General features: G+C 35.0%; 1 protein-coding gene across 2 annotated transcripts; it reads right to left on the bottom strand.

Moving 5' to 3' along the window:
* Positions 1-2,600: 2,600 nt before the first annotated feature.
* On the bottom strand, positions 2,601-24,425 carry LOC140059762 (WD repeat-containing protein 26-like). Of its 2 annotated transcripts, XM_072105649.1 has the most exons (13): positions 23,954-24,425; positions 17,041-17,140; positions 15,503-15,696; positions 14,431-14,528; positions 12,814-12,970; positions 12,489-12,627; positions 11,573-11,713; positions 10,710-10,829; positions 10,199-10,344; positions 9,143-9,351; positions 5,576-5,743; positions 5,090-5,152; positions 2,601-4,753 (listed from the first exon to the last, which is right to left on the bottom strand). In XM_072105649.1, the coding sequence occupies exons 1-12, from the start codon at positions 24,163-24,165 to the stop codon at positions 5,127-5,129; spliced, it is 1,710 nt and encodes a 569-aa protein (XP_071961750.1). In that variant the 5' UTR covers positions 24,166-24,425; the 3' UTR covers positions 2,601-4,753; positions 5,090-5,126. The 2 variants fall into 2 exon arrangements, with proteins under 2 accessions (XP_071961750.1, XP_071961748.1); XM_072105647.1 differs by having other exon boundaries at positions 2,601-5,152.
* Between the last annotated feature and the right edge of the window lie 422 nt (positions 24,426-24,847).

Genomic DNA, 24,847 nt, shown 5'->3' with positions numbered 1-24,847 from the left:
GAACAAAATAGCCGCTTCACTTCATCAGGTCTTGAGCATGCCGAGATACATCCGAGCGCGTACAGACGACGATTCTTTTCATAGTGTGCGTAAGTATGTGTATTTTTCCATCTAGTATCCAGGTGGACTTGATAGCGTCTGCATATTTGGTTTTCACCTCACGCAACAGCTGCGAGCGTTTCATGGTTAAATTCTCATGTACAAAGTATGGCGAGTTTTTAAAACCTTTTTTGGCCTTAAAAACCTCGTTTCGCTTATTGTAATTGGAGAATTTAATTATAATAGGCCTACTATTTTTCTTCTTCTTGGGGTCCGGTTCTCTTTTAGGCCCCAATCTATGAGACCTGTCTATGTCGGAAGAGTCAACTGATACATTGAGGTTGTCTTTAAATACACTACACGCTTCATTATCAGTATTTTCATTATTGGTTTCAGGTACCCCATAAAGAATTAAGCAGTTACGCCGATTACTTCTAGTTGCTTGTGTTGCGCGCGTCATGAGAGCAGGGAGATGTATTTCTCTCCTAATGAGAGGTACGAAAGGAGGCCAACACACACTGTGTTCGGGAAAAACCCGTCATATGGGTCGTCGATTTGTTCATTTATTCAATTATGTTCAATTATTGCGTATTTTCCATAATTTAAGGCCAAATCATAATTTTGCGTATAGTTTTGTTTTTCCGTTCTTTCTGCAATTAAATTTCCTATAATTAATTTCTTTGTTTTATATTTATTATTTTTATTGTACAGTTTATAGTGGATAAATGAAAATAAATTTTGAAAATTGTTGTTTTAATTAATTCCTGACTTATTTAGCATTTAATTCAAAATAATACAATTTATCGTTTTTCTCAATGAACGTATATGTAGCCTACTGCGATTCACAAATTATCCACGCATAGCAGTTTTACTAGAACCATCACAGATTACTTCTAATGGATCAAGCATTCACACATGAACTTTGCGTCAAAAAAAAAATTAATCGACAAACGCAATATAGCCTATATTCATTCCTTTTAAATATTAGGCATATTGCCAAGACTAATAATCGATTTGTCCATAATTATTGCGTTTTTCCGGGGTTTTTCCATAATCTAAGGCCAATTTTTAGGCCAAATCATAATTTTGCGTATAGGCCTATTTTTGTATTTCCGATCTACCTCATAAAATAAAGATCAAACTTTGAACAGGTAAGTTCTCGTTTAATCTTCTTATTTATCTACGTCCGTAAATATTAGGCCAAATTTCCGTAGTAATTAATGGACGTTCCGAAGTTTGAACTGTGTTATACCGGTAGCAGAGCAAAGTTTGCTTCTTTCTGTATTTGTCCTATCATTATTTTCTTTGTTTTATTTTGTAGTGTGGCTTAAACAACATTTTTGAAGTGGAAGTTTATAGTGGATAAATAAAAATGAATTTTGGAAATTGTGGTTTTAACATTTGACTTTATTTAGCATTTAATTAAAAAATAATATAATAATTAACGTTTTGCTTAATATATTTATAGCAGCAGCTTCATATTTTTTTGTAAAACTTTTTTTATAACGTATTAATTGATAATCAATTTACATTAATTGAGTACAGTTATTAGAATATATTACCGTACCAAAAGTACCTTCATCGGGGACTTCCCTGTGACATTCGCATTGAACGAAAACAAATCCTATATCCTATATTGTTAGTCGCGTATGTTTATTACCGGTGGAATAATATAGGCTACAATCCTCTGTTTGCTAGGGCACCATAGAGTGAGTGACATTTCCGGCGAACTAGAGGTGCAATTTATCATGAATTTTACAGGCGAGAGTACCATTTGCGGCCATGCGGTGTTTACTTGCTCAAATACTCCGATTGTCCTGGACAGCCCTGGAGTCTTTAGGCAACCCTCTTAAAATAGTCCTGCTTTAATGGATAACATATATTTTTGTTACATATGTTTACATTTTTTTCAAACAACTTTTAAAACCTGCTCTAACTATATGGCAGTGGATGTCAAAAAGAAATTTTAAATTTGCGTTACATTTAGAGCTTTTCTATGTAAAATAATGATTTTACTCATTTTCGTAAAATTAGTTTAATATTACAATCATTTGGTCTTAATTTTCATAAGTGAAATCATTATTTTTTTAAGTAAATAAACTTTAGTACAACTTAAAATGACCTGATTTTATTAGTCATTTTTCATGTTTTTTGGGAACCATCTTTAACGGTTACCAAGGCTACATTGGTATACAAATACCTATTTACACCATTACACGCTAAACAGCCATTCTATTCATTCGAATAACTACCGACATTCAAAATCGGGGTTCTCAAATGTTGCCGTTCAGAATTCTGCAAGTAACGACAATAGTAAAATTCATTCAGGTTTTTTTTTTGTCTTAAATTAATCATGCATAACAAAGAGTAACTAGCGCCATCACAGTACTATTGTTGGTAGTAAACTCCTATTTAGAAACACGTGTGCGATGCGATGCGAGTGTTGTCATAGGACCTTTAATATTGACCAACCATTTAATTGTGAGATGGATGTTAAAAACATTTGACCGGTGTTCACTGCATAAATAAATGTAAAAACAACCAAAAGATGAATTCGAATCTCTTTATTTCACCTTGTGCACAAGTTTAAATCATCAGTAATTTATTACCTTTATTGACAATGAAAACAAAAAAAAACATTTACACAAAATACAAGTTTACTATTACAGTAAATAGACGATAAATAAATATTAAAGCAAAATACAGCCACTGCAACTAGTTTATCTAAAACTATGCATTTACAATATAAACTTTATTAATCTGGTTAGATATCAAAAAGCTTATCTCTAGCCAAAACAAATTGTAAATAAGAAATTACAAAAGTTAATTTATTATTACTGATTATTATAGCTTGTAATTACTTATGTACAAAATATATCACCCATTAATGAGTAAAGTTCATTTATTTGTATCTTCATGAGCTGTTCCATTATTCCATAAAACTGGTTTTGTATATAAAAACAGTTAAGTCGCGTATATAGATCAGCTACAACACCAACATACATTTCACTTTGTTTGAACTCCCAGATTATTGTGAATAAATGCACCATATGCAAACCTGTTGGTTCTCTACTCCTAGCTAACAATCTACTGTGATGTATAATGCACCATTTGCAAACCTTCTTACATCAGCCCACCATCATGTTGTGCACACTGTGTACAATGCACAAACCTTCTTACATCAGCCCACCATCATGTTGTGCACACTGTGTACACCTTCTTACATCAGCCCACCATCATGTTGTGCACACTGTGTACAATGCACAAACAACATAAGAACCAATCACCAGTCACCATATTAGAAAAAGTTTAACCAGCCGAAAGTAATAGCATTTACACGTTCTAACAAAATTCAGATATTTTGTGGGAGTTACATTAGTACATCCTAATTTTGCTACCAGGTGGTATTTGAGGGTGAATTGCATTGACTTACAACTATACATGTTGCATGCTGGATTTTGGAATTTATAACAGGTGATCATTGTCGAAACAAATAATATACTACTTTGACAATGTCAAATAAGAATAAACAGATAATATTCACAATGTTATTGTGTGGGTTTAGTGGACTCAGGATTTTGGCCCCAATACATTATGTAATAAACTATCTCTAGTTTACTTTCATTAACAAATTATTGAATAATATAAACTTACATACAGTACACAGTAGTTTTATCCAAAATAATTTTTAAAAAATCTACCAACATAAACGGTCACTGTATGTCATTTAACTTTAAGTAAAACTACTAAACAACAGCAAAAGTCTGAATTTCTAAACTTCATTAGTTATTCATTTTCTAATAAAACCCCTAAAATACTGAGATACTAATCAGAATCACAACCTAATACACTCTCATTGTGGCTTCCATTTGTATAAAGAAAGAAATTTCCGTGTTGTATAAAACATTTTAGTGAAAATCAGGCTTAACACAATATCACAGAATAATTATTTGAAATATAGGAGGATAATTATAAAACCCAAGAAAATAATACATTAACACACTCACTGTTTTGATGCATCTTTGCTCTTATTCCAATTTTGTATGTATGTAAAAATATCATATGCACTCGTGAAGAATTTAAATACATTTGTTGATGGATTGTATTGTACATGAAAAACCTCTGTACATAGTTGTTATTTGCTTATACAAATCTAAATGACACATTTAAACAGTACATAGTCTTTACCAACCTAAAATCCACAATCGAAATGTATAAGATATCATACTAATTGCAATACATGTTTAACATACCTTTTAAAAGTGCTATATAAATAATAATGTTTATTATCTTCAAAGAAAGTAGAGTTTTCACTATTATAAGGCAGTTATTATACAATACTGTACATTAATTCAACAATTGGATTACAGTCAAACGGTAGTTTCACATTCATAAACATCATTGCATGCTTTTCTTTGGAGAGATTCAAGTATGCCACTACTGTATCATAGGAACAATGTTACATGTGACACTATGTACCTTAGGATGAGTCCTATGTTGCACTGATCATACACGATGTGTTGCACAGAATTTGGCTAGATATGAGAACATTTGTCTAGACACAGTTCAGTGCTGATGGTAGGCAATAAGTTCACAAGTCTGGTATCTATTTGGCAAACTAAAATTCCATGCTTAAATATGATCTCATGCTGTAATTTATGCTATGCTGCACAGTCAACTCATATACTTTTCCAGGCCTAGGCCAGAAGAGAATCTGTATATACAAGGTTGTAGAATCTAGTGTCAAATAATCATTTTTCAAATATGATCACACCCCATAATCGTTGTCATAACTGAATCCCATAAAAATAAAGACAGACACAAATGTCTTTGCTGGTACACATTCTGCTGAATCTGCTGTCTAACAGTTTTAAAATTGTAACCATAGAAATGCCGAACAAGGCAATATGCAATCTATGCAATCAAACAATTACTTTAAGAAACAAAATGGATCAATCCCTCAAATTGTAACATTTTAATATTGTTTAGTTGCTTTGTACAGTTCATATTAGTCGGCATGCTAAAGTTAAAACTTAAAATCCCTGTTTACCTATTTTGTACATTCAAATAGAACATTTGAGCCAGCATCACACTGCTGTACTGCATACATTATCTGGAAAAAAAACAATGACATAATTGAACTCAATACTGTGGTAATCGACAATTATAGAACCATATCACACAATAATCAGTTTTCCAATTTGAAGAGAAAAATAAAAACAGGAAGTTAGAATTTTAACCATCAAAGCTCTGTGATTATTATCAATACAGTACTACTCAAAATCAAAGTTCGTAGAAATCATTCATTTAAAGATGTATTGTCACCCAAAAACATGAAAAATGAAGATCAATTAAATCACACTTTGAATGAGTTATTTTGTAGTTTTAATAAAGTTAATCACTTCTATAGGAAAACAAATTTTAAAAGATTAAAACGACTCTATTTGTGTTCGTTAAATGTAAAGGAAACATGGCAAAACAATGTGTCCCAAAGAAATTTACAAATCATTTGCAGTTTTTAAAAAAAGCAACCAACCTTCATTGCTTTCTGGGCCCCATACACGAACAGTAAAGTCATCTGAAACTGTTACCAACATGCTAGGCACCTTTGGGTTCCAGGATGCACAGTTAACAGTTCTTGTATGACCTTGCAATACTACTAATGGCCGTTCACGTTTTATATGCCATATATAAACATTATTATCTGCAATTTGTAAAAATGTATTTAATTTACTTTACTGAATACAGGATGGAGTTCTTAAATGCATTATAATAATAATATTAACAACATACAGTTATAATTATAAATTTTATTATATTTTTTCCCATTTATTGGTGGAAACATCATTTCCACTATGTATATATAATACAAAATATATAAATCCAAAAGGAAAATTACTGAATGACAATGCTGTGGGTATCAGTGGCTGGATCTCAATGGAGATACAAAATGACAATGCTGTGGGTATCAGTGGCTGGATCTCAATGGAGATACAAAATGACAATGCTGTGGGTATCAGTGGCTGGATCTCAATGGAGATACAAAATGACAATGCTGTGGGTATCAGTGGCTGGATCTCAATGGAGATACAAAATGACAATGCTGTGGGTATCAGTGGCTGGATCTCAATAGAGATACAAAATGACAATGCTGTGGGTATCAGTGGCTGGATCTCAATGGAGATACAAAATGACAATGCTGTGGGTATCAGTGGCTGGATCTCAATGGAGATACAAAATGACAATGCTGTGGGTATCAGTGGCTGGATCTCAATAGAGATACAAAATGACAATGCTGTGGGTATCAGTGGCTGGATCTCAATGGAGATACAAAATGACAATGCTGTGGGTATCAGTGGCTGGATCTCAATGGAGATACAAAATGACAATGCTGTGGGTATCAGTGGCTGGATCTCAATGGAAATACAAAATGACAATGCTGTGGGTATCAGTGGCTGGATCTCAATGGAGATACAAAATGACAATGCTGTGGGTATCAGTGGCTGGATCTCAATGGAGATACAAAATGACAATGCTGTGGGTATCAGTGGCTGGATCTCAATGGAGATACAAAATGACAATGCTGTGGGTATCAGTGGCTGGATCTCAATGGAGATACAAAATGACAATGCTGTGGGTATCAGTGGCTGGATCTCAATAGAGATACAAAATGACAATGCTGTGGGTATCAGTGGCTGGATCTCAATGGAGATACAAAATGACAATGCTGTGGGTATCAGTGGCTGGATCTCAATGGAGATACAAAATGACAATGCTGTGGGTATCAGTGGCTGGATCTCAATGGAAATACAAAATGACAATGCTGTGGGTATCAGTGGCTGGATCTCAATGGAAATACAAAATGACAATGCTGTGGGTATCAGTGGCTGGATCTCAATGGAGATACAAAATGACAATGCTGTGGGTATCAGTGGCTGGATCTCAATGGAGATACAAAATGACAATGCTGTGGGTATCAGTGGCTGGATCTCAATGGAGATACAAAATGACAATGCTGTGGGTATCAGTGGCTGGATCTCAATGGAGATACAAAATGACAATGCTGTGGGTATCAGTGGCTGGATCTCAATGGAGATACAAAATGACAATGCTGTGGGTATCAGTGGCTGGATCTCAATGGAGATACAAAATGACAATGCTGTGGGTATCAGTGGCTGGATCTCAATGGAGATACAAAAAGACAATGCTGTGGGTATCAGTGGCTGGATCTCAATGGAGATACAAAATGACAATGCTGTGGGTATCAGTGGCTGGATCTCAATGGAGATACAAAATGACAATGCTGTGGGTATCAGTGGCTGGATCTCAATGGAGATACAAAATGACAATGCTGTGGGTATCAGTGGCTGGATCTCAATGGAGATACAAAATGACAATGCTGTGGGTATCAGTGGCTGGATCTCAATGGAGATACAAAATGACAATGCTGTGGGTATCAGTGGCTGGATCTCAATGGAGATACAAAATGACAATGCTGTGGGTATCAGTGGCTGGATCTCAATGGAGATACAAAATGACAATGCTGTGGGTATCAGTGGCTGGATCTCAATGGAGATACAAAATGACAATGCTGTGGGTATCAGTGGCTGGATCTCAATGGAGATACAAAATGACAATGCTGTGGGTATCAGTGGCTGGATCTCAATGGAGATACAAAATGACAATGCTGTGGGTATCAGTGGCTGGATCTCAATAGAGATACAAAATGACAATGCTGTGGGTATCAGTGGCTGGATCTCAATGGAGATACAAAATGACAATGCTGTGGGTATCAGTGGCTGGATCTCAATGGAGATACAAAATGACAATGCTGTGGGTATCAGTGGCTGGATCTCAATAGAGATACAAAATGACAATGCTGTGGGTATCAGTGGCTGGATCTCAATGGAGATACAAAATGACAATGCTGTGGGTATCAGTGGCTGGATCTCAATGGAGATACAAAATGACAATGCTGTGGGTATCAGTGGCTGGATCTCAATGGAAATACAAAATGACAATGCTGTGGGTATCAGTGGCTGGATCTCAATGGAGATACAAAATGACAATGCTGTGGGTATCAGTGGCTGGATCTCAATGGAGATACAAAATGACAATGCTGTGGGTATCAGTGGCTGGATCTCAATGGAGATACAAAATGACAATGCTGTGGGTATCAGTGGCTGGATCTCAATGGAGATACAAAATGACAATGCTGTGGGTTTCAGTGGCTGGATCTCAATGGAAATAACAAATATAAGCAAAAAGCTATCTATACAAGAGATGATCGACCTGTTGCAGAATTTTAAAATTTTAATTTTAATTAGTTACAGTAACCATGATAATTTTATACTGTAGATATATTATTTTAGTATGATTTACAATTACATATTTCAAAGTTTCTTATAAACAATGCACATATAAAAAATATTTTTGACAGCAGTAAATTGTAAATTGCAAAATCAACAAATTTGAAATACAATGCTTATCTGTCATTCAAAGGAACGTCAATCAGCTGGTCTTGTAGAATTGATAACTTGCAAAAGCAAACCTAGGAAACCCAGGGGTTACCACACAGTCCATATAACAAGGAAGTCTCCCTTGCTATCAAACTTAAATCACATGTTTTATATTGACTTTGTTGAATCGACTATAATGTATTTTATCCGTTTATTTTATATTGACACTGTTGATTCGTCTATTTGTTATTTAAATATTTTTATATAGTTTATTATATATCATTGTTGTTACTTTGGGAGTACGGAACCTGAACTCTTGTTATAGTGATTAGGTTCACTTTTAGGTTCCTGCCTACTCCCTTAGTTTCTGTGTTTTTGTTTGTTTGTATCTGGTTTTTGGCAATAAATAATAATAATAATAATAATATAAGACATTCAAGTGTCCAGCTTGGAGAAACTTGATCTATATGTAGAGAAATTCTAATTGCCTGACATTTAATTGCAAGCAAGGTTCTGCAAGCACTGTATACCTAAATGCCATGAGCTCTATACTGTTATAAAGAAATTAGAAAAGGGTCTAACTTCAATTTACTGACATAACATGGCTTTGGCACTATTTCGATGCACCTAGAAATTTAACATACCTTCACTACCACTGGCAATGAAATTTTCGCCTACACCTCCAAAACAAGCATGAATGGCATAGAAGCCCTGTGTGATTCCCTGAAACTTGCGCACCAATATCTTATCCTTAATATCCCACATATGAACTCCTTGGTTGGCAACATTTAACAACGCATATCGTTCATTAGAACTCAAAACAAAAGACATGATTGGGTGATCTTCTTGAATTCTGAAATGAAAGTCAGAAAATGCTGAAGTAGGAAATGGATATAAATATTTACTTAAATCAAATTCATCTCAAATTCAAATTTTGAATATTTAATATTTTCCTTTTTACTTGCATTAAAATATCAATATATTTATTTAACGCATTATATCATAATTTCATCTCACATTCAGTGCGATAATAGCAAGAGTAAAGGGTCTTTCACACCTGTTCCGGCACGGTTCCAGTCCAACGAATTGAACATCATTGTTTCGTTTTCACGACGCTCCACACAACTATGTGCCAATCGATATGCGCATAGCCGCGTGAAAACGAAACATTGACGTTCAATTGGATTTCCCAGCACCGGACCAGAATAGGTGTGAAAGAGCCTTAAAACGTTTAAATCTATAACTAGTGATCATTGAAATATTAATACTTTAACATAACATTATTTTCCTTTAGGGATGTGCCAAAATATATCCAAGTGTTTGGTGCATTGACCGCCATCAAATAGCTCTCAAGAAAATTCCAAGAACTTTTCAGTGTTTCCCCTTGTTTTTAATGTTGCAATAATATCTTTAAAAAATCGCATCCATAGAATTCTGTGGCATAGCTTCACACAGCATAGGCACACCCTGGTCCTTTGAATTCTGTGGCATAGCTCCACACAGCATAGGCACACCCTGGTCCTTTGAATTCTGTGGCATAGCTCCACACAGCATAGGCACAACCTGGTCCTTTGAATTCTGTGGCATAGCTCCACACAGAATAGGCACACCCTGGTCCTTTGAATTCTGTACATAGCTCCACACAGCATATAGGCACACCCTGGTTGATAAATTCACTAATTATTCTGTATTTTACTTACACATTATAGTCAGTAATTTCTTCAAAAATGTAAGCTCTGATTCTTTTGTGCGTATCCGATGCGAGAACAGTCTTGCCATCGGACTTAGTACATATACTATGAACTCTAACCCCTTCCCAGGAATCAATAATTCCACCATCAATATGCTGAATGAAAAGAGAATGTGCTTTTTAGATTATCCAATTACTTTTGAAGACGCACAGTATAACATTGATTTTTTAATGCAGATCAGTCAACAGAAAAATTCTCAACATTTTCACAAAATATACTGTTCACATAAACATCACTTCATTTCAGTAGATCTATACTGTTCACATATGTTGTTCAAATACACTCACGTGTGGTATAATTTTGTATATAATCTATATTGATATCACAGATTACAAAGTTCATATGAACAAACATTTCATAATAGAATGTAATGTTAAATGCAAAATTGTAACAAAAACTTACACATCTATAAAATTGACCCTTGAACTTACACATCTATAAAATTGACCCTTGAACTTACACATCTATAAAATTGACCCTTGATTCCACCAGTAACAAACCTCTTGCCATCTACATTCCAAGCAGCACATGTTAGACTATCTTCTGGTGAATGTGTCATCTTAGTTTTTAATATACCAGTCTAAAAGGTAGAAAACACATTACATGATAATCAAAAGGTGTACATAACCTCGCTCGCACTATTCATTCGCCAAATAGCCAATAGCAATTAGAGAACCAGTTTAAGAAAAAAAGAATATATTTTTCCATCATGGATCTACAGTACCTCTTGCTCCAGAAAAACAAGGTCATGGCGGAATAATTACACCCAACTTTAAAACAGACACATTACAATTCAAGTACAGTATAACTTGAATAAAAATTTACCCAAGAAATATTATTGAAGGTTTGCATGGTGAAATCAATATGTTTTCATATCTCGAGGACAATCAAAATATATTGATCGAAACGTCGATAACTTCTCAGAACTAAATATATGTGGTGTACCGCAAACTTTATATCAACAAGCTATTTACAATTTAGCGATTTTAGACTGAGGATGAGGTGCCAGCTGATTAAGGGCTAGCTTTTCACTCGGTAACAATATAATTTTTTACATTTAAACAATATTTTAACCCTAACATAGGCATAGCATGTAAACTGTGTTATTTATTAAATTTATCCTTTTTAATTTGGCTAAATAAAATATTAAATACTAAAATTTTCATTATTAGTTGAAGAAAATCTCGCACAAGTGAAAATGCCATAGGTAGATGGATGAAGAAAAAGAACATCAACATTAATCATTCATTGGTTAACACATGCCCCCTAAGAGGGGTGCCCCAAAAGAAGATGTTCTAAATGCACAGTATTAAGAAGCCATACCTCAGTATTCCATATCCATAAATCAGCACAATCATCTGGTCCACATGCTATAATAAATTTACTATCTGGACTCCAAGACATAAAAAACACACCACTAGAATGACCATCAAGAGTGTGAGCCAACTTTAGTTTGTGTGTTTCCTGAAAAAATATCATTTTTTTAATACTTAAGGACTTTTATTTTAATATATTAATACATGACAAACTAATTATAGACATATTATACATTGTAAGTAAACCGATCGTAGCATGTGTTTTGTTTCTGAATGATGCTATGGACAAAAGATTAACTAACGTGCTTGCATATGCTAAAGCACTGCTGTCAATCAAACAAACACGCTTTTTAAACAGTGTGTCTTTTTTGCATCACTACACACCCTCAAATGTAAACGCATGATATATATATATGTAATGTGAAAAAAAGTTACTTTTATATGATCCAATATAGTGTCGAGTTTGTAAGATGATATCGGTACTTACATTTCCAGAGAACTTGACGTTTCGCCTACTAACAGCAAGGCATAATCATATGTGATGATGATTATGCCTTGCTGTTAGTAGGTGAAACGTCAAGTTCTCTGGAAATGTAGTACCGATATCATCTTACAAACTTGACACTATATTGGATCATATAAAAGTAACTTTTTTTCACATTACATTATCAGATCCAAATGAACTTATTTAATAATATATATGTCAGTTGACATTTGAGCTCAGAGTGATTCAAGTCCTTGTGTTCTTTTGTTCATGATAATAATAATTTTAATTGGCCATGTTACATGCCATAATTTCTTAAATTTGGCAGCACAATTTAGGTGATTATTGGTCCTGGTATTAGTACTATTTATGCTGGCTACAACACAAATAGACATTATGTGTCAACATTTAAAAAAAGTGCTAGATTATCCTGATTTACCTTAACAACTTCCCAAATAATCAGTGTACCATCCTTAGAACCTGTGGCTAATTTGCACCCATTTGGAGAAAAACAACTATACAGCACCTCATCACAGTGCTCTGTTAAAATTTGTTTAGTCTTGCATGGAAATGACAATCTATATAAAACAAAATAAATAATGATAATATATTTATTTTTCAAAAATACATACAATTACAAAATAAATAAAAACGATGTTTGTCTTGTGAAAAGAATTGCCACGTACTTTGAGATGGAAATTGAATGAACTCACTTAAAATGAGAATAATAAAGTAAATACTAATATAATATATGTTAACCTTACCTACTACAGGTGTGATCTGTAAGTAATGAAACTGATTCTATGCTATCAGGTATTTTAGTATTATGGTAAGGACACCTCTGCTGCTGATACTCAAGTGCTTGTTTCAATAGATTATGCATTCGTTTTGGTGGTAGCATCACAGATGGCGGGAAAAAAACTATAAAAAAAAAATTAAAAATTGAGATTTGGAAATACATTTCATAGGCATCAAATACGGCTGTGTTACATCAAGACAATTAAACAACAGGACACTGAGCTCGCCTTGCCAAAATAGAAACTTGTAATTGTCCTTTGACATTGACATATTTTTTTAATTGGCCTAATTGTAGTGGTATTTTATATGGTTAGATTTGCAGCAACCATTATCAGGCCTAAAAAAAAAAATAGTTTGTTTGCTGTCATCCGCCGCCCCTAATTTCGCCAAAAATTTGGGGCGGAGATAAGAAAAAGTTTTTTTTTTTACGTTGAGGGCGCTTTTAAAAAAAAAGTTTTTTTATGATTTTTTTTGGCCGACAAGGTGTAAAAATCGAGTGTGTGAGGATGAAACAATAAAAATAATAACGTAGCGTATATTTCGGTGTATAATCGCACTTTTGACACGCAAATTTAACCTCTAAATTAAGGGTGCGTCTTATACAACGAACATAAATGCCTCAACACACAGATATCGCCACCTCGTTGGCTAGGCCTGGGCTTTTTAAGGTAAGGCCTATTAGTATTACTAAAGAGTAGGCATAGCCTAGCTACAGTGTACTAGCGTAACAACAACCTGCTAGTTTTCAAGGCATTTTAGCGTGATTTTGTACTAAATATGATGAAAAGATTTGTTCATTATGGAGCTGTTTTAGGCGCTCCGATAAAATTTCATTTGTAAACGTTTACGATTGGAATAGTGTTATAGTTATACGCACGACCGTCGTACCCCCAGCGCGAGCAAGCCCTTCTTGGCAACCACATGGTGTACAGTATTCGACTAGTATATTCTCCAGTTGATTATAGCATAGACCTAGCGTACACACTTCTAGGATACATAGATACTAATCGAATACGATTGTCCGTGAAAACGTGCGCCTCTCGATAAAAGGATCGAGCGAGGCTAGCCCACACACATGTGCGGTCATGCACTCGATGTTGCGGGTGCGAAAATCATGAATAACAAGTTAGAAAGAACTGACGGAATGGGGGACTTCCCTTCTTGTTGAGGCTGGGCGCGGTCGTCTTATACATCGACGATATACAAAATACCGATATTTTACTCTCAGTTAGGGGGTGCGTCTTATACACAGGTGCGACTTATACACCGAAATATACGGTACACTAACTTCTAAAATATTTAATTAGGCCTGCTAACAACGACCTACTGTGTAGTAGGCCTAGCCTAGGCTAGTTTAGACTGTTTTTAGACACGGAGCCTAACGCGCCCAAAACAGAATTAAAGTGTGAAACAAATTATGAATAGATGTTTGAGCTCGTTGTTTTATTCAGTGTGTTTTGTTACTCTCAAATTCGCGTACAATTAACAGAGAAATTAGCATTAAAAAAAACAAAAAAAACAAAAAAAAACTTTTTTTTTAGGCCTCATAACAGTGTAAATTCTTGGTATGAATGTATGTTTACCTTGTAGCTGCTCCATTAGCTTTGTTCTAGATGCAAGTCCTTTTCCTTCCCAATTGGCTTGTTTATGTAATTCATCTTTGTTAGTGTACATTAAAAAACTGAATATAAAATAAATTGCAAATTATCAATGAACGGAGTATAAGTAGATTATAAGAAACCCTGAGCTCTTTGTTTGTCTTAGGATAAGAAAAGAACTTTTTTAGCCCTATGTAAAACAAACCAACACTACAGTATGATTGTGGGGAATTACCGGTATAGAGAGGAGAGGAACTGTAATACCATGCCATTTTAAAATCGGCAAGGGTTCAAGTCTCACTCTCTCCATGGTTCTGGTGGTAGAACGAGTGCTCGTGGAGGACTATAAACCGTAGGTCGAGTGTAAATCTGGCTCATGTGCACTTTAAAGAACCTAGTACATCTTTCGAGACGAGTAGTGGGTTACCCTGGTGTACGACTATTCACACTGTGACTGTCGCACACAGACACTTCTCATTACTCATCAAGACCTTGATTGGCAGCATACAGTGTTTAGGGTCACCCTCTATAAATAAGGTGAAATAAAATAAATACATGCTACCATCGATACTGGCGATTTCTGGTATATAACTACTCACATTGACCTATCGTGCTTTAAGAAATGGCAATGGTAAACATGTATAGTGAACTTTACAAATAAAAGATATTCACCTTATGTACCTTAATATTATACACCATATATTTCTCTAATTAATTTGTGGATATTATACAGTTTTTGTGCCTTAAAAATACTGTATATTTGTTTACACATGACATAAGGTCAAATCTCCTAAAAGCCCAATCTAAAATGTCTAGGTTGTAGCTTAAGAGAGGTGTACAAATGTTATAGCTGCAACTTTAAAAAGAAAATGAAATATTGCAGTATTCTTGGAAGAAATCACATTTGTCGGAAAGCTTTTCAGACTTAAAAAATGTATTTTGAGTAATATAGAGGATTTAACTTTAACAGGATAGACAACATTCATATTTCATGATGTATATGTTTCTATTTTTTAAAGAAATGCAGGCCCAAGTGAATCTTCCAAATGTAACAAACCTGCTTAGCGAATGAACCCGTTCTGAGTTATACTTGAGAGGTGTTAATTCATGACGAAGACAATGCAAGGCTTCATTAAGTTGACCCTCTTCTAAATATTCTAGGTACTTTTGTTCTAATAGTAGAAATTGCATCTTTAACAGTTCTTGTGGACTAGTTATAAGAAGTCGAATTTCTTGCAAGTCTTCTTCAGCCTGAATATAAAAAACAAAATTGCTCAAATTAAAGACACCTTCCCTACAATTTGTGACGTTTTGTAAAAATAATACATATATATTACTTTAAAAACATTAAACCAGGTCATTCCTTGTCTTAAATGTACGTTTTATGGTAAATTATGATAAAAAGTGAGAAACAATGCACTACCTAGGTAGCTCGCGGCGACTCACCTCTCGTGGACGGTCTTTAGGCCTAGCCTAGTTAGGCTTAGTTTTGTAGGCCTAGCTGGTAAACATCGGTAATGTACGAACATCGTACGCTAGCTATATACCTAGTCTGACGTTGTATAGTTGCTGCATTAATTGTCTTTCTATTTTTGCCAGACTCCGTTGATACAAATTGGGGAAAACCTGGTATTTTCGCTGAAAAGTTTGGAGTCTTCCATTTGTTTTGGCCTCACGATCGATCAAAAAGTGGGTGAATTACAGAAGAAAAACAGAAATATCAATCTGCACGCAATGCATTTTGGGATTTATAGCGGGCCCCTATAAATATTAGAATCGACTTATTTTTCACATTTTTAACCATTTAAAGACGAAAAAAGTTATCGCAATAGGACCATATAGTATTATTTTTAGATTTAATATAGTTTGTGATCTTAAAATAGATCTAAAAAACGTAGGGAAGGTGTCTTTAAAAAAAATAAAAGGAATTTTCAGGGCATTTTGTTTGAAGTAAACATTTTTTTAATTTTTAAATAAAGACACAACTCATTATAGAAACTAAGCAAGATTAGACAAGACATGCTAAATCCATATTTATCGTTTAACACAAATTAAAAGGTTTTAAATTTCACTTAAATACTTTAGAATATGTTTTAAGTCACTTGTTGCTTTGTAGTTCATTTTATCTTTTTCTTTGGATCCTGCATTTGACAAGAAACAGGATTCCAATAATGCTCTTTAAAATGTCTTAATTATATCATACAGTAGGTACTGTATTGTTGTAACATTGTCCTGGTACAGATGTAACTAAAATGATAGCTTCATTGTCTGGAATTAGAATTTTTATTTTTAAACAAAACGTCTATGCGTAAATTGTTAACAAATAATAAGCAGGCCCTTTTAAATTTTAAAATGACTTCCCTGATGTAAAATTACTACTTTTAACTAGGTATATGTATTATTGTTCGCTAAGGAGGTTATTTTTGTGCCCGAAATGTATTTGTTTGTAATATTTGTTCTGTTAGTATAGAAGGATAACTAAAACTAAAAGAGGAATCTTACCAAATTTTGAGAAAATTCAGACCAGGATCCAAATTCTGGACCACTTTTAGGCCATGATTTGGTGTTTTGTAATTACAGTAGTACAGTACTTACGTTCTGCCATTTTCCTTCCATTACATGAGTACGGAATTGAGCTGCAGCAGAGTGTTCTAAGGTACATCCAGATTCCTTCATCAATTGTTCAACAGATTGGCTATAATATAAACAGCAAAACAATGAATAATTGATTGCAAATAAATGGCCAAATCTATTATATTATTATTATTTATTAGGGGTTTGTAACAATTATTTTCATGCTGCCATTTAACCGTTTACTGAAAATTTGTCCAGTTTCAGCTGCCAAGAAATTGGGTTTAACTAATTCATTCACATGGTTTAATAACCGGTTATTTCTTCGCAGCATAAAAATTACCTATGACAGACAACCTGGATTGTAACCAATATTGAAGTTAGGCCAGCTTGACTTCACATTGTTTTTACTCATCATTGCCTACACGGTTGTTTTTTTGGGAAGTAAAGTACAGCGATCGCCATGCACTTGAAATTATTCAATAAGTATTTTGCACATGCCAAAGCTTAGTGTGGTTAAATTGAAATTCTCTCAAATATTTAATTTAACAAAGATATTCTATAGTTGGTAATGTATCAGAAATTGAAATAATGCATGATTGTTTTAAACAGCTTTTTAAAAAATGATAAATATCACCAATGTATATTAACATTATTTAACAATCATTTAGTTAAAAACTGTACGAAGTTTGGGTCAAAAAGAGGATGGAATCATCACACCAAATCTGGGTTGAATAAGCCCAAAATTCATCATTATATTTAAATTTAATAATATTGCCAATTATTTGCTATTTAGTGAGCTACAGTAAATTATATTCCTTACTTTTGATGGATTCCTTGCTTGGGTACAGTTAGTAAGTTAGTAAGTTGACAGAGGTTTTGCCAGCCTATTATTAGCAGGTTTAGCATAGACCTATCTTCCTAGCCATAGCTGGCTTGAAATCGGTCGTGGTTTGAATGGCTCGCTTTTCAAATCGGTCGTGTACTGTACATCTCATGCAAAATGTTTTTCTTTGCTTATTCATGCAGGGTCATACCGTACTACTGTATGGGGGACATGATTTAAGCAAGCAATAATTGCCTTTGGCATACGGTACAAAATGTAGTACAAAAACATTCTTTTTTTTGCAAACCATAGGCTTCCATTGGTGCAACAAAGATACAGAAATAATCAATCGTTAATGAATAATAAATGCATAATAATATGATATATACAGGAGATTATGTACCCAATATATAATAAGTTATACACAAATAATAATTAATAATTATAGTATTTTTCATTTATTTTCAATTTTATATCTCAATAGGCCTATATTCATTACCATACACAACTCCAAAGGCAAAATACTGAAAAAAATGCTGTGGTATTATTGGCTGGATCTCAATGGAGATAAAAAAAAAGCTAAATCAAAACAAAAAAGTAAAACAGCCAGAAACACTAGCCCTTCATCAGTGCAAGTGAAGGTAGATAGATATATCAGGCAAGCACTGCCTGAGTTGTCAATGGAGTAATTGTACCGATGTGGGAGTATGTTCATAATGTTAAGTCCAAAAGGTTTTGTTTTTTTTTAATAGTAATTCCCAGTGTTTTTCTTTGTCTTTGTGAGTTTTGTTGCTCCATTTGACATAGTAGTCTCTTGCAACAACTCTAAAATTTCCAATCAAGTGACCAGCTGAATTAAAATGTTCGGCTACGGGTTGATCAAGCTTTAGTGGTTTGATAGCTGATCTGTGTTGTGTCGTTCTTATACGGAGCGTGTTTTTTGTTTTCCCGACATATTGTTCATTACCATACACATAATTAGGAAAAGAAGTATGAATGTAATAATAAAGTAGTACTTTACTATAATATAGTTTTATAAGCAATCCCAACTGGCTGACGGCGGTCCATAACATTAGGTAATTTACATACCAAGTCACGACTCACGCAGTGCAGCGGGTTCAGCGCAGCAACCGAAATGCACAACACGACCGATGTGAGACATGACTGATTTGAATCACAACCAAAACCAAGTAGTCTAGGTAGGACTAGGCCTAGCCTAAAACTAAGCTCCAAGCAAGTAGTAGGCCCTGGCCTAGCGCGGCAACAAATTAATAAACATTTGTTTAACTAGAGACTAGCTGCTGTATGGCCTAGGCCTATACTTTTGGGCGCTACTGCAGTTTTGCACCACACTGTGTTTTTTTTAATTACCTTGAATTACCTTGAAATTAAGGCTAAAGCAAATTGCTTATTCTCCTCTCTGGAATTACACATCTCTTACATACGGCTGAAACTTCTGGTGGTGGTTTTTCCAGTGTTCTTTCAAATTAGACTTAAACTGATTCAATGTTCAATTCAAACTGACTCTACAACAACTCTCGGCAAAGCGTTCCAATCGTTAACTACTCTTTCTCCAAAATTATTTGATCCCCATTTAGTTTTGACCCGCGGCTTTGATAGTTTGAAAGAATGATAATGGATAGTTGACATATTAAAAAAGGTTTCAATGTCCAATTTATCGAATCCTTTCAGTATTTTAAATACTTGGATCAGAGAAGCTCTCTTTCTTCTATAAACTAACGTAGGAAGATCAAGTATTTTTAGCCTACATACATACTCTGTACCCCTTAGTTCCGGAATGAATCGGGTGGCCTTTTGTTGTAGCTTCTGCAACATATCCTCATCCGCTAAAAACTTAGAAACCCAAACATTATTACAGTATTCCAGGGTTGGACGTACAAGTGACTTGTATAACAAAAAAAAACTCTAAGGGTCCAAAAATTTCAACGCTCGATATATAATACCTAACTTCCTGTTAGCAGAAGAAATTCCATGGGACACATGAGATCTGAAACTCAGCTTATCGTCAATTACAACGCCTAGGTCTTTCATCTCACTTACAGCTTCCAGTTCTGTCCTCTGCTCGCCTACTCCTATACTATATTTAAACTTCTGGTTGTTGTTACCAAAATGCATGATCTTACACTTCCATGTAGAGGACCATATATACAATAAATCAATATCATTCTGGAATTGAATCATATCGTCTATATTATTGATGCTAAAATACATTTTTGTGTCATCTGCAAACATTTCAGGAAACTCCTCAAGGTTCTCCACTGTAAAAACTCCAATAAACGATTCATTAAATAATTCAGCTTTATTTATTTTTGACGACACAAAATTTCCCTCATCATCTTTTAAGTCTGGAATAAAAGGCTTATATTTTCGCTGACTATTTACATAATGACAAAAGGATTTTGGATTTATTTTAACATCTGATGCGATTTTTTTCTCTAAAGAAGCTCTTGCCTTGCGGACTTCATTGGTAGCTTGATTCCTAGCTAAAACAAAGCTATTCCAATTACTCTGATTTTTACATTTAAGATACTTATTCCATGCTTTGTGTTTAACTTTGATTATATTTTCTATCTCTTTATTAAACCATAGTTTATTAGTGGTTTTCTTATGATAAGCAGACCGAAGGGGTACAAACTTATTTATGCATTCCTTTAGCTTTTCAGAGAGGTAGGAAGATGCATGGTTACAGGGTACAGTTCTTCACTAAATCCGCGTCAATTAAATAATTTCTAATCCCAATATAATCATCTTTATAAAAGTTTCTAGTTAAGGGAGAATTTTCAACAACTATAGGATATCCACATATTCTAAATGACAGAACTGCATGATCGCTCTTGCCTAGAGGGGGACCAAATATAATCGCATCAACGAAACATTCTTCTCGTGTAAAAATTAAATCCAATGTACTTGGTACGTCGCTACCGCGAAAACGCGTAGGTTCTACACAATGCTGAAACCAAAAAACCTCCTCTGAAATATTTTCAAAAAAATCTGAAGTATCTGAATCACCTTGAGATTCCATTCTAACCCAATCGATATTCCTATAATTAAAGTCTCCTGCAACTAAAAGAAAATCTGCTTGAAAATGGTTTACCTGCTCCAATAACAAATTTAATAAAACATTATTCTCTTTAGAACTGCTTGGACTACGATAAACACAACCTGCAAGTAATTTCTGGTCAAGAGGTAAATTAATAATAACCCAAACGGACTCTCTAAATTCATTAAACTTTACTTCTGATACTGGAATACCATTCTTGACATATAACCCAGTGCCTCGCACAGAATCTTTTGACAGAAAACACTGGTAACCTTCCAAAACTAAACTCGCTTTCAGTATTTCTCGCTTAATTTTTTTCTCACACCCACATCATACAATTTTGGGCCATTATGTAACATGTTCCCATGATTTAGCCACCGTTAATTACCTTTATCATAATAAAAAATGCCTTTCAAAACAGCTCCTTTTTTTGCGAATACTTCGATCGAACTGTGGCCATTTTAGAATCAGAAAATTGCCAGAAATCAATGTATGTTTTATTTTCTGTTTTTATTTTTAAACTGCAAAGAGTAGTTTTTATAAAGAACCAGCTGTACATATCAAAACGGCGACGATATGAGTCCGTACATAAAACATTGATAGGAACCATTAATATGAATAATAATACTATCTAATAATGAAATATTAATTTAACCTTTATTTCACCAGCTGAAAACATTTCTTGCTTTTCAAAACTAAATAGGCCTATATGTGTAATCGGATTTTATAACACTGCCAGTGTTCTCCCCAGGCCTTTGAAGCGTCACGGTACCGTGACGCTTGGGTTCTCTACCGTGACGCTTTACGGTCGGCCGTGACGCTTAAAACCTTATCCGTGACGCTTAAAAATATCAACCACAACAATCTAAAAATAGATTAACAGGCAGGTACGGTACTTTTTCTAGAGCTGAGGCGCGGCATGCATAAAGAGCCTAATGCATACGAGACACGTGACATGACCACTAGACGAAAAACAAAAGACTGCGTAACAAAGTGTTAAACAACTAAACTGAGACTCGCTTTCACCGGCCGCCGCCGAGAGATGTAAACACATGTTTTGTTACTGCCATGTCTCTCTTTCGATCTCTAGTATTTGGCTGTTGTCTAAAGTGTAGTAACTTGTATATTGTAAATAAAGTAAATGATTGATTGTATTGTTTTTCTTGTAAAAATGTTATGTGTATTAAAAATAAATATCGATGATATTATTATTTTCAATATCACACTGAATTAATCGACTCTATCGGTGGGATTTACTCTTTCGTTGGTAACATACGCACGTCATCAAATGATTTCTAGGCGCAATTCAATGCTAGCTGCTTTGATCGTATAATACATTCAAGAAGGCTACGATCGTTTTCCTATTTGCTAGTGCGCTAAAGTCTTATTTCACTTAACTTAAGGTACATTTGTACATCGGTGCTAGAATGTTTTAGGCCCTACTTCGTGAGAAAGTCGAGTGACAAGGGATGTCACATGGTATTGTGATATCAGTACTGCGATACTGTATGTCACATGGTGCTTTCACCGGCCGCCGCCGAGAGATGTAAGCACGTGTTTTGTTACTGCCATGTCTCTCTTTCGAATGTTTTCCTATTTCCTAGTGCGCTATGAAGTCTTATTTCCGGGCAACTAGAGGTGTCTTACTAATGAGTAGGCCTAGTTTTATTTCATCGGGACTTGCCCCCGATGTTTGTATTTGAACGCAAAAAATGTTTTTTTATCGCATATGTTTACCCGCCGGCGAAAAAAAAAAGTAGGCTACGATCGTTTTAATGTTTGCTAACGCGCTATGAGGTGTCGTTTCCGGCTAACTACAGTTGCCTACTATGAGGCATATTTTTTTTTCATATATCGCGTACAGTATGTTTACCTGCGGAAAAGTAGGCTCAATCGGGCTGTTTGCTAGCGCGCTAAGAAGTGTCCTTTCCGGCCAACTACAGAGTTGTCCTACTGATGAGTAGGCATTTTTTATTTCATCGGGGAATTCCCTTTGACGTTCGTAATGAACGCAAAAAATGTTTCTTATCGCGTATGTTTACCGGCGGAAAAAGCAGGCTACGATCGTGCGGTTTGCTAGCGCGCTATGAAGTGTCTTTCCGGCCAACTACAGAGTTGTTCTACTCATGAGTAGGCCTAGTTTTATTTCATCGGGGAATTCCCCTTGACGTTCGTATTGAACGCAAAAACATTTTTTTATCGCGTATGTTTACTGGCGGAAAAAGTATGCTACGATGGTTTTACTGTTTGCTAGTGCGCTATAAAGTTTCGTTTCCGGCCAACTAGAGTTTTCCTACTGATGAGTAGGCTAATAGATTAGGCCTATTTTTTTCATTGGGGCTTCCCCCTGACGTTCGTAATGAACGCAAAAAATGTTTCTTCGCGTATGTTTACCGGCGGAAAAAGTTGGCTACGATCGTTTTGTTGTTTGCTAGCGCGCTATAAGTGTTATTTCCGGCCAAACCAGAGGTGTCATTCAACATAAATGTTATGTGCGAGAGTACCATTTCCGGCCATCTAGGGTGTAAATTACCAAAAATCGCTTCGCCACAGCCCCAACCATGGTGGGGCTGTGACTCAAGTACTTAGTGTCGGAATGCCCCCCACCCCCCTGGGGGGCCAAGCGTGACGCTTGATGTGAATCCTGGGGAGAACACTGACTGCCCTCTATAGTTTCTACAATTTTTGGGGTAAAATGAAGCATAAATTCTGGCAATTAACTGATAAATATAAGATGGCGAACATTTCGCAGTGTGTTGACAGCGAGTTCAGTATTGTTTAAAATGTTTTGAAAAGTATTGTTATTTTTACAAAATTACTTAGTAATCATGTAAACATGTTACATAATAGTATGTTGTGAGTGTAAAAAATGAAAGTTTAGGTGAGAAATCGAAGATATAACACTGTCGTGCGAAACTGCAGTAGCGCCTACTTTTGGACCTAGGCTTAGGCTAGGCATAAAGGTAGGGCTCAGTCCGGCCCTCAAATAACTAGTCCTAGGCCCAGGCTAGCTAGCTAGGACCTAAGGCTAGCCTAAATTATATACTTACTGAAGACCTAGATCTTTCAGATGTTGCCCTATTAGGCGAATAATATCTTTGTCGCCCTGACTAAGAGTAATCGTTACAGGATTACGAGAAACATCTTCTGGTACGAAAGATCCATTACTGCTAGCCGAGCTTGCAGCTCCATTAAGGTTAACCAACAACGGAGCAGCAGTGTCTCCATTTTCAAAGCTCGGGCCCGAACCATTGGTTTGCATGACTGCTGCAGTAGTAGCAGCAGACAGGCGTTGTTTTTTCGGCGGTGGCGGAGACAAACCACCGTTCTCTGAATCGGACGAAGAGGCCAGAATTGCTTCAAATAAAGTACTTATCTGACTACTTCAGCTAGATCGGCCAATTGGCAATATTTTAACAAAATGTTCATAATATTTTGACGGAATCCTTATGAAACAATTCCATAATACACCCCATCACCGTCAGCTGCTCGCGAAGCTGCTCTGTCTCTCTCTGTTGTGCTTTATTTTCAATGACGTCATGAGTTTTAACCAATGTATTACGCATGCGTTATTTGTTTTATCACGACGAACAAAGAAAACTTTGTTGGATTGTTTTTGACTTTGTTAGGCCTACTTTGTTTGATATTATATCTAATATTATGTTATACTACAATAAAAAAATATAGATTTCATTAAATTGAAGTAAATTGCAAGATACTATGACACTTTCAAACATCTACGTAACCATAGCCTACATTAAAACATGACCTAGGCCTATATACAAAATCTAGTTAGCTCCATGAAAAATAATATTATTTCAATATTAAAATCATTTTTTAAGTAATACTAATAAAATATTCACATTACTATCCAAAAGACCGTTTAACTTTAAATATGGGTGAAGGTGAAATATTCAATACGCCTAACAGCCTACCCGGCTCGT

This window comes from Antedon mediterranea, chromosome 10 (assembly GCF_964355755.1).
Source record: "Antedon mediterranea chromosome 10, ecAntMedi1.1, whole genome shotgun sequence".
Classification (NCBI taxonomy): domain Eukaryota; kingdom Metazoa; phylum Echinodermata; class Crinoidea; order Comatulida; family Antedonidae; genus Antedon; species Antedon mediterranea.
Note: the sequence above shows the minus strand (reverse complement) of the source record. Positions and strands in the feature narration are given on the sequence as shown.

What these genes read in the sequence shown, in the direction of transcription:
- LOC140059762 (XM_072105647.1), bottom strand. Translation starts at nt 24,165, where the DNA reads ATGCAAACCAATGGTTCGGGCCCGAGCTTTGAAAATGGAGACACTGCT. An exon ending in CTGAAAGATCTAGGTCTTCA is followed by an intron (nt 17,141 to 23,953) that starts GTAAGTATATAA and finishes TTTATATTATAG; the next exon opens with CCAATCTGTTGAACAATTGA. An exon ending in TATGGATATGGAATACTGAG is followed by an intron (nt 10,830 to 11,572) that starts GTATGGCTTCTT and finishes TCTACCTTTTAG; the next exon opens with ACTGGTATATTAAAAACTAA.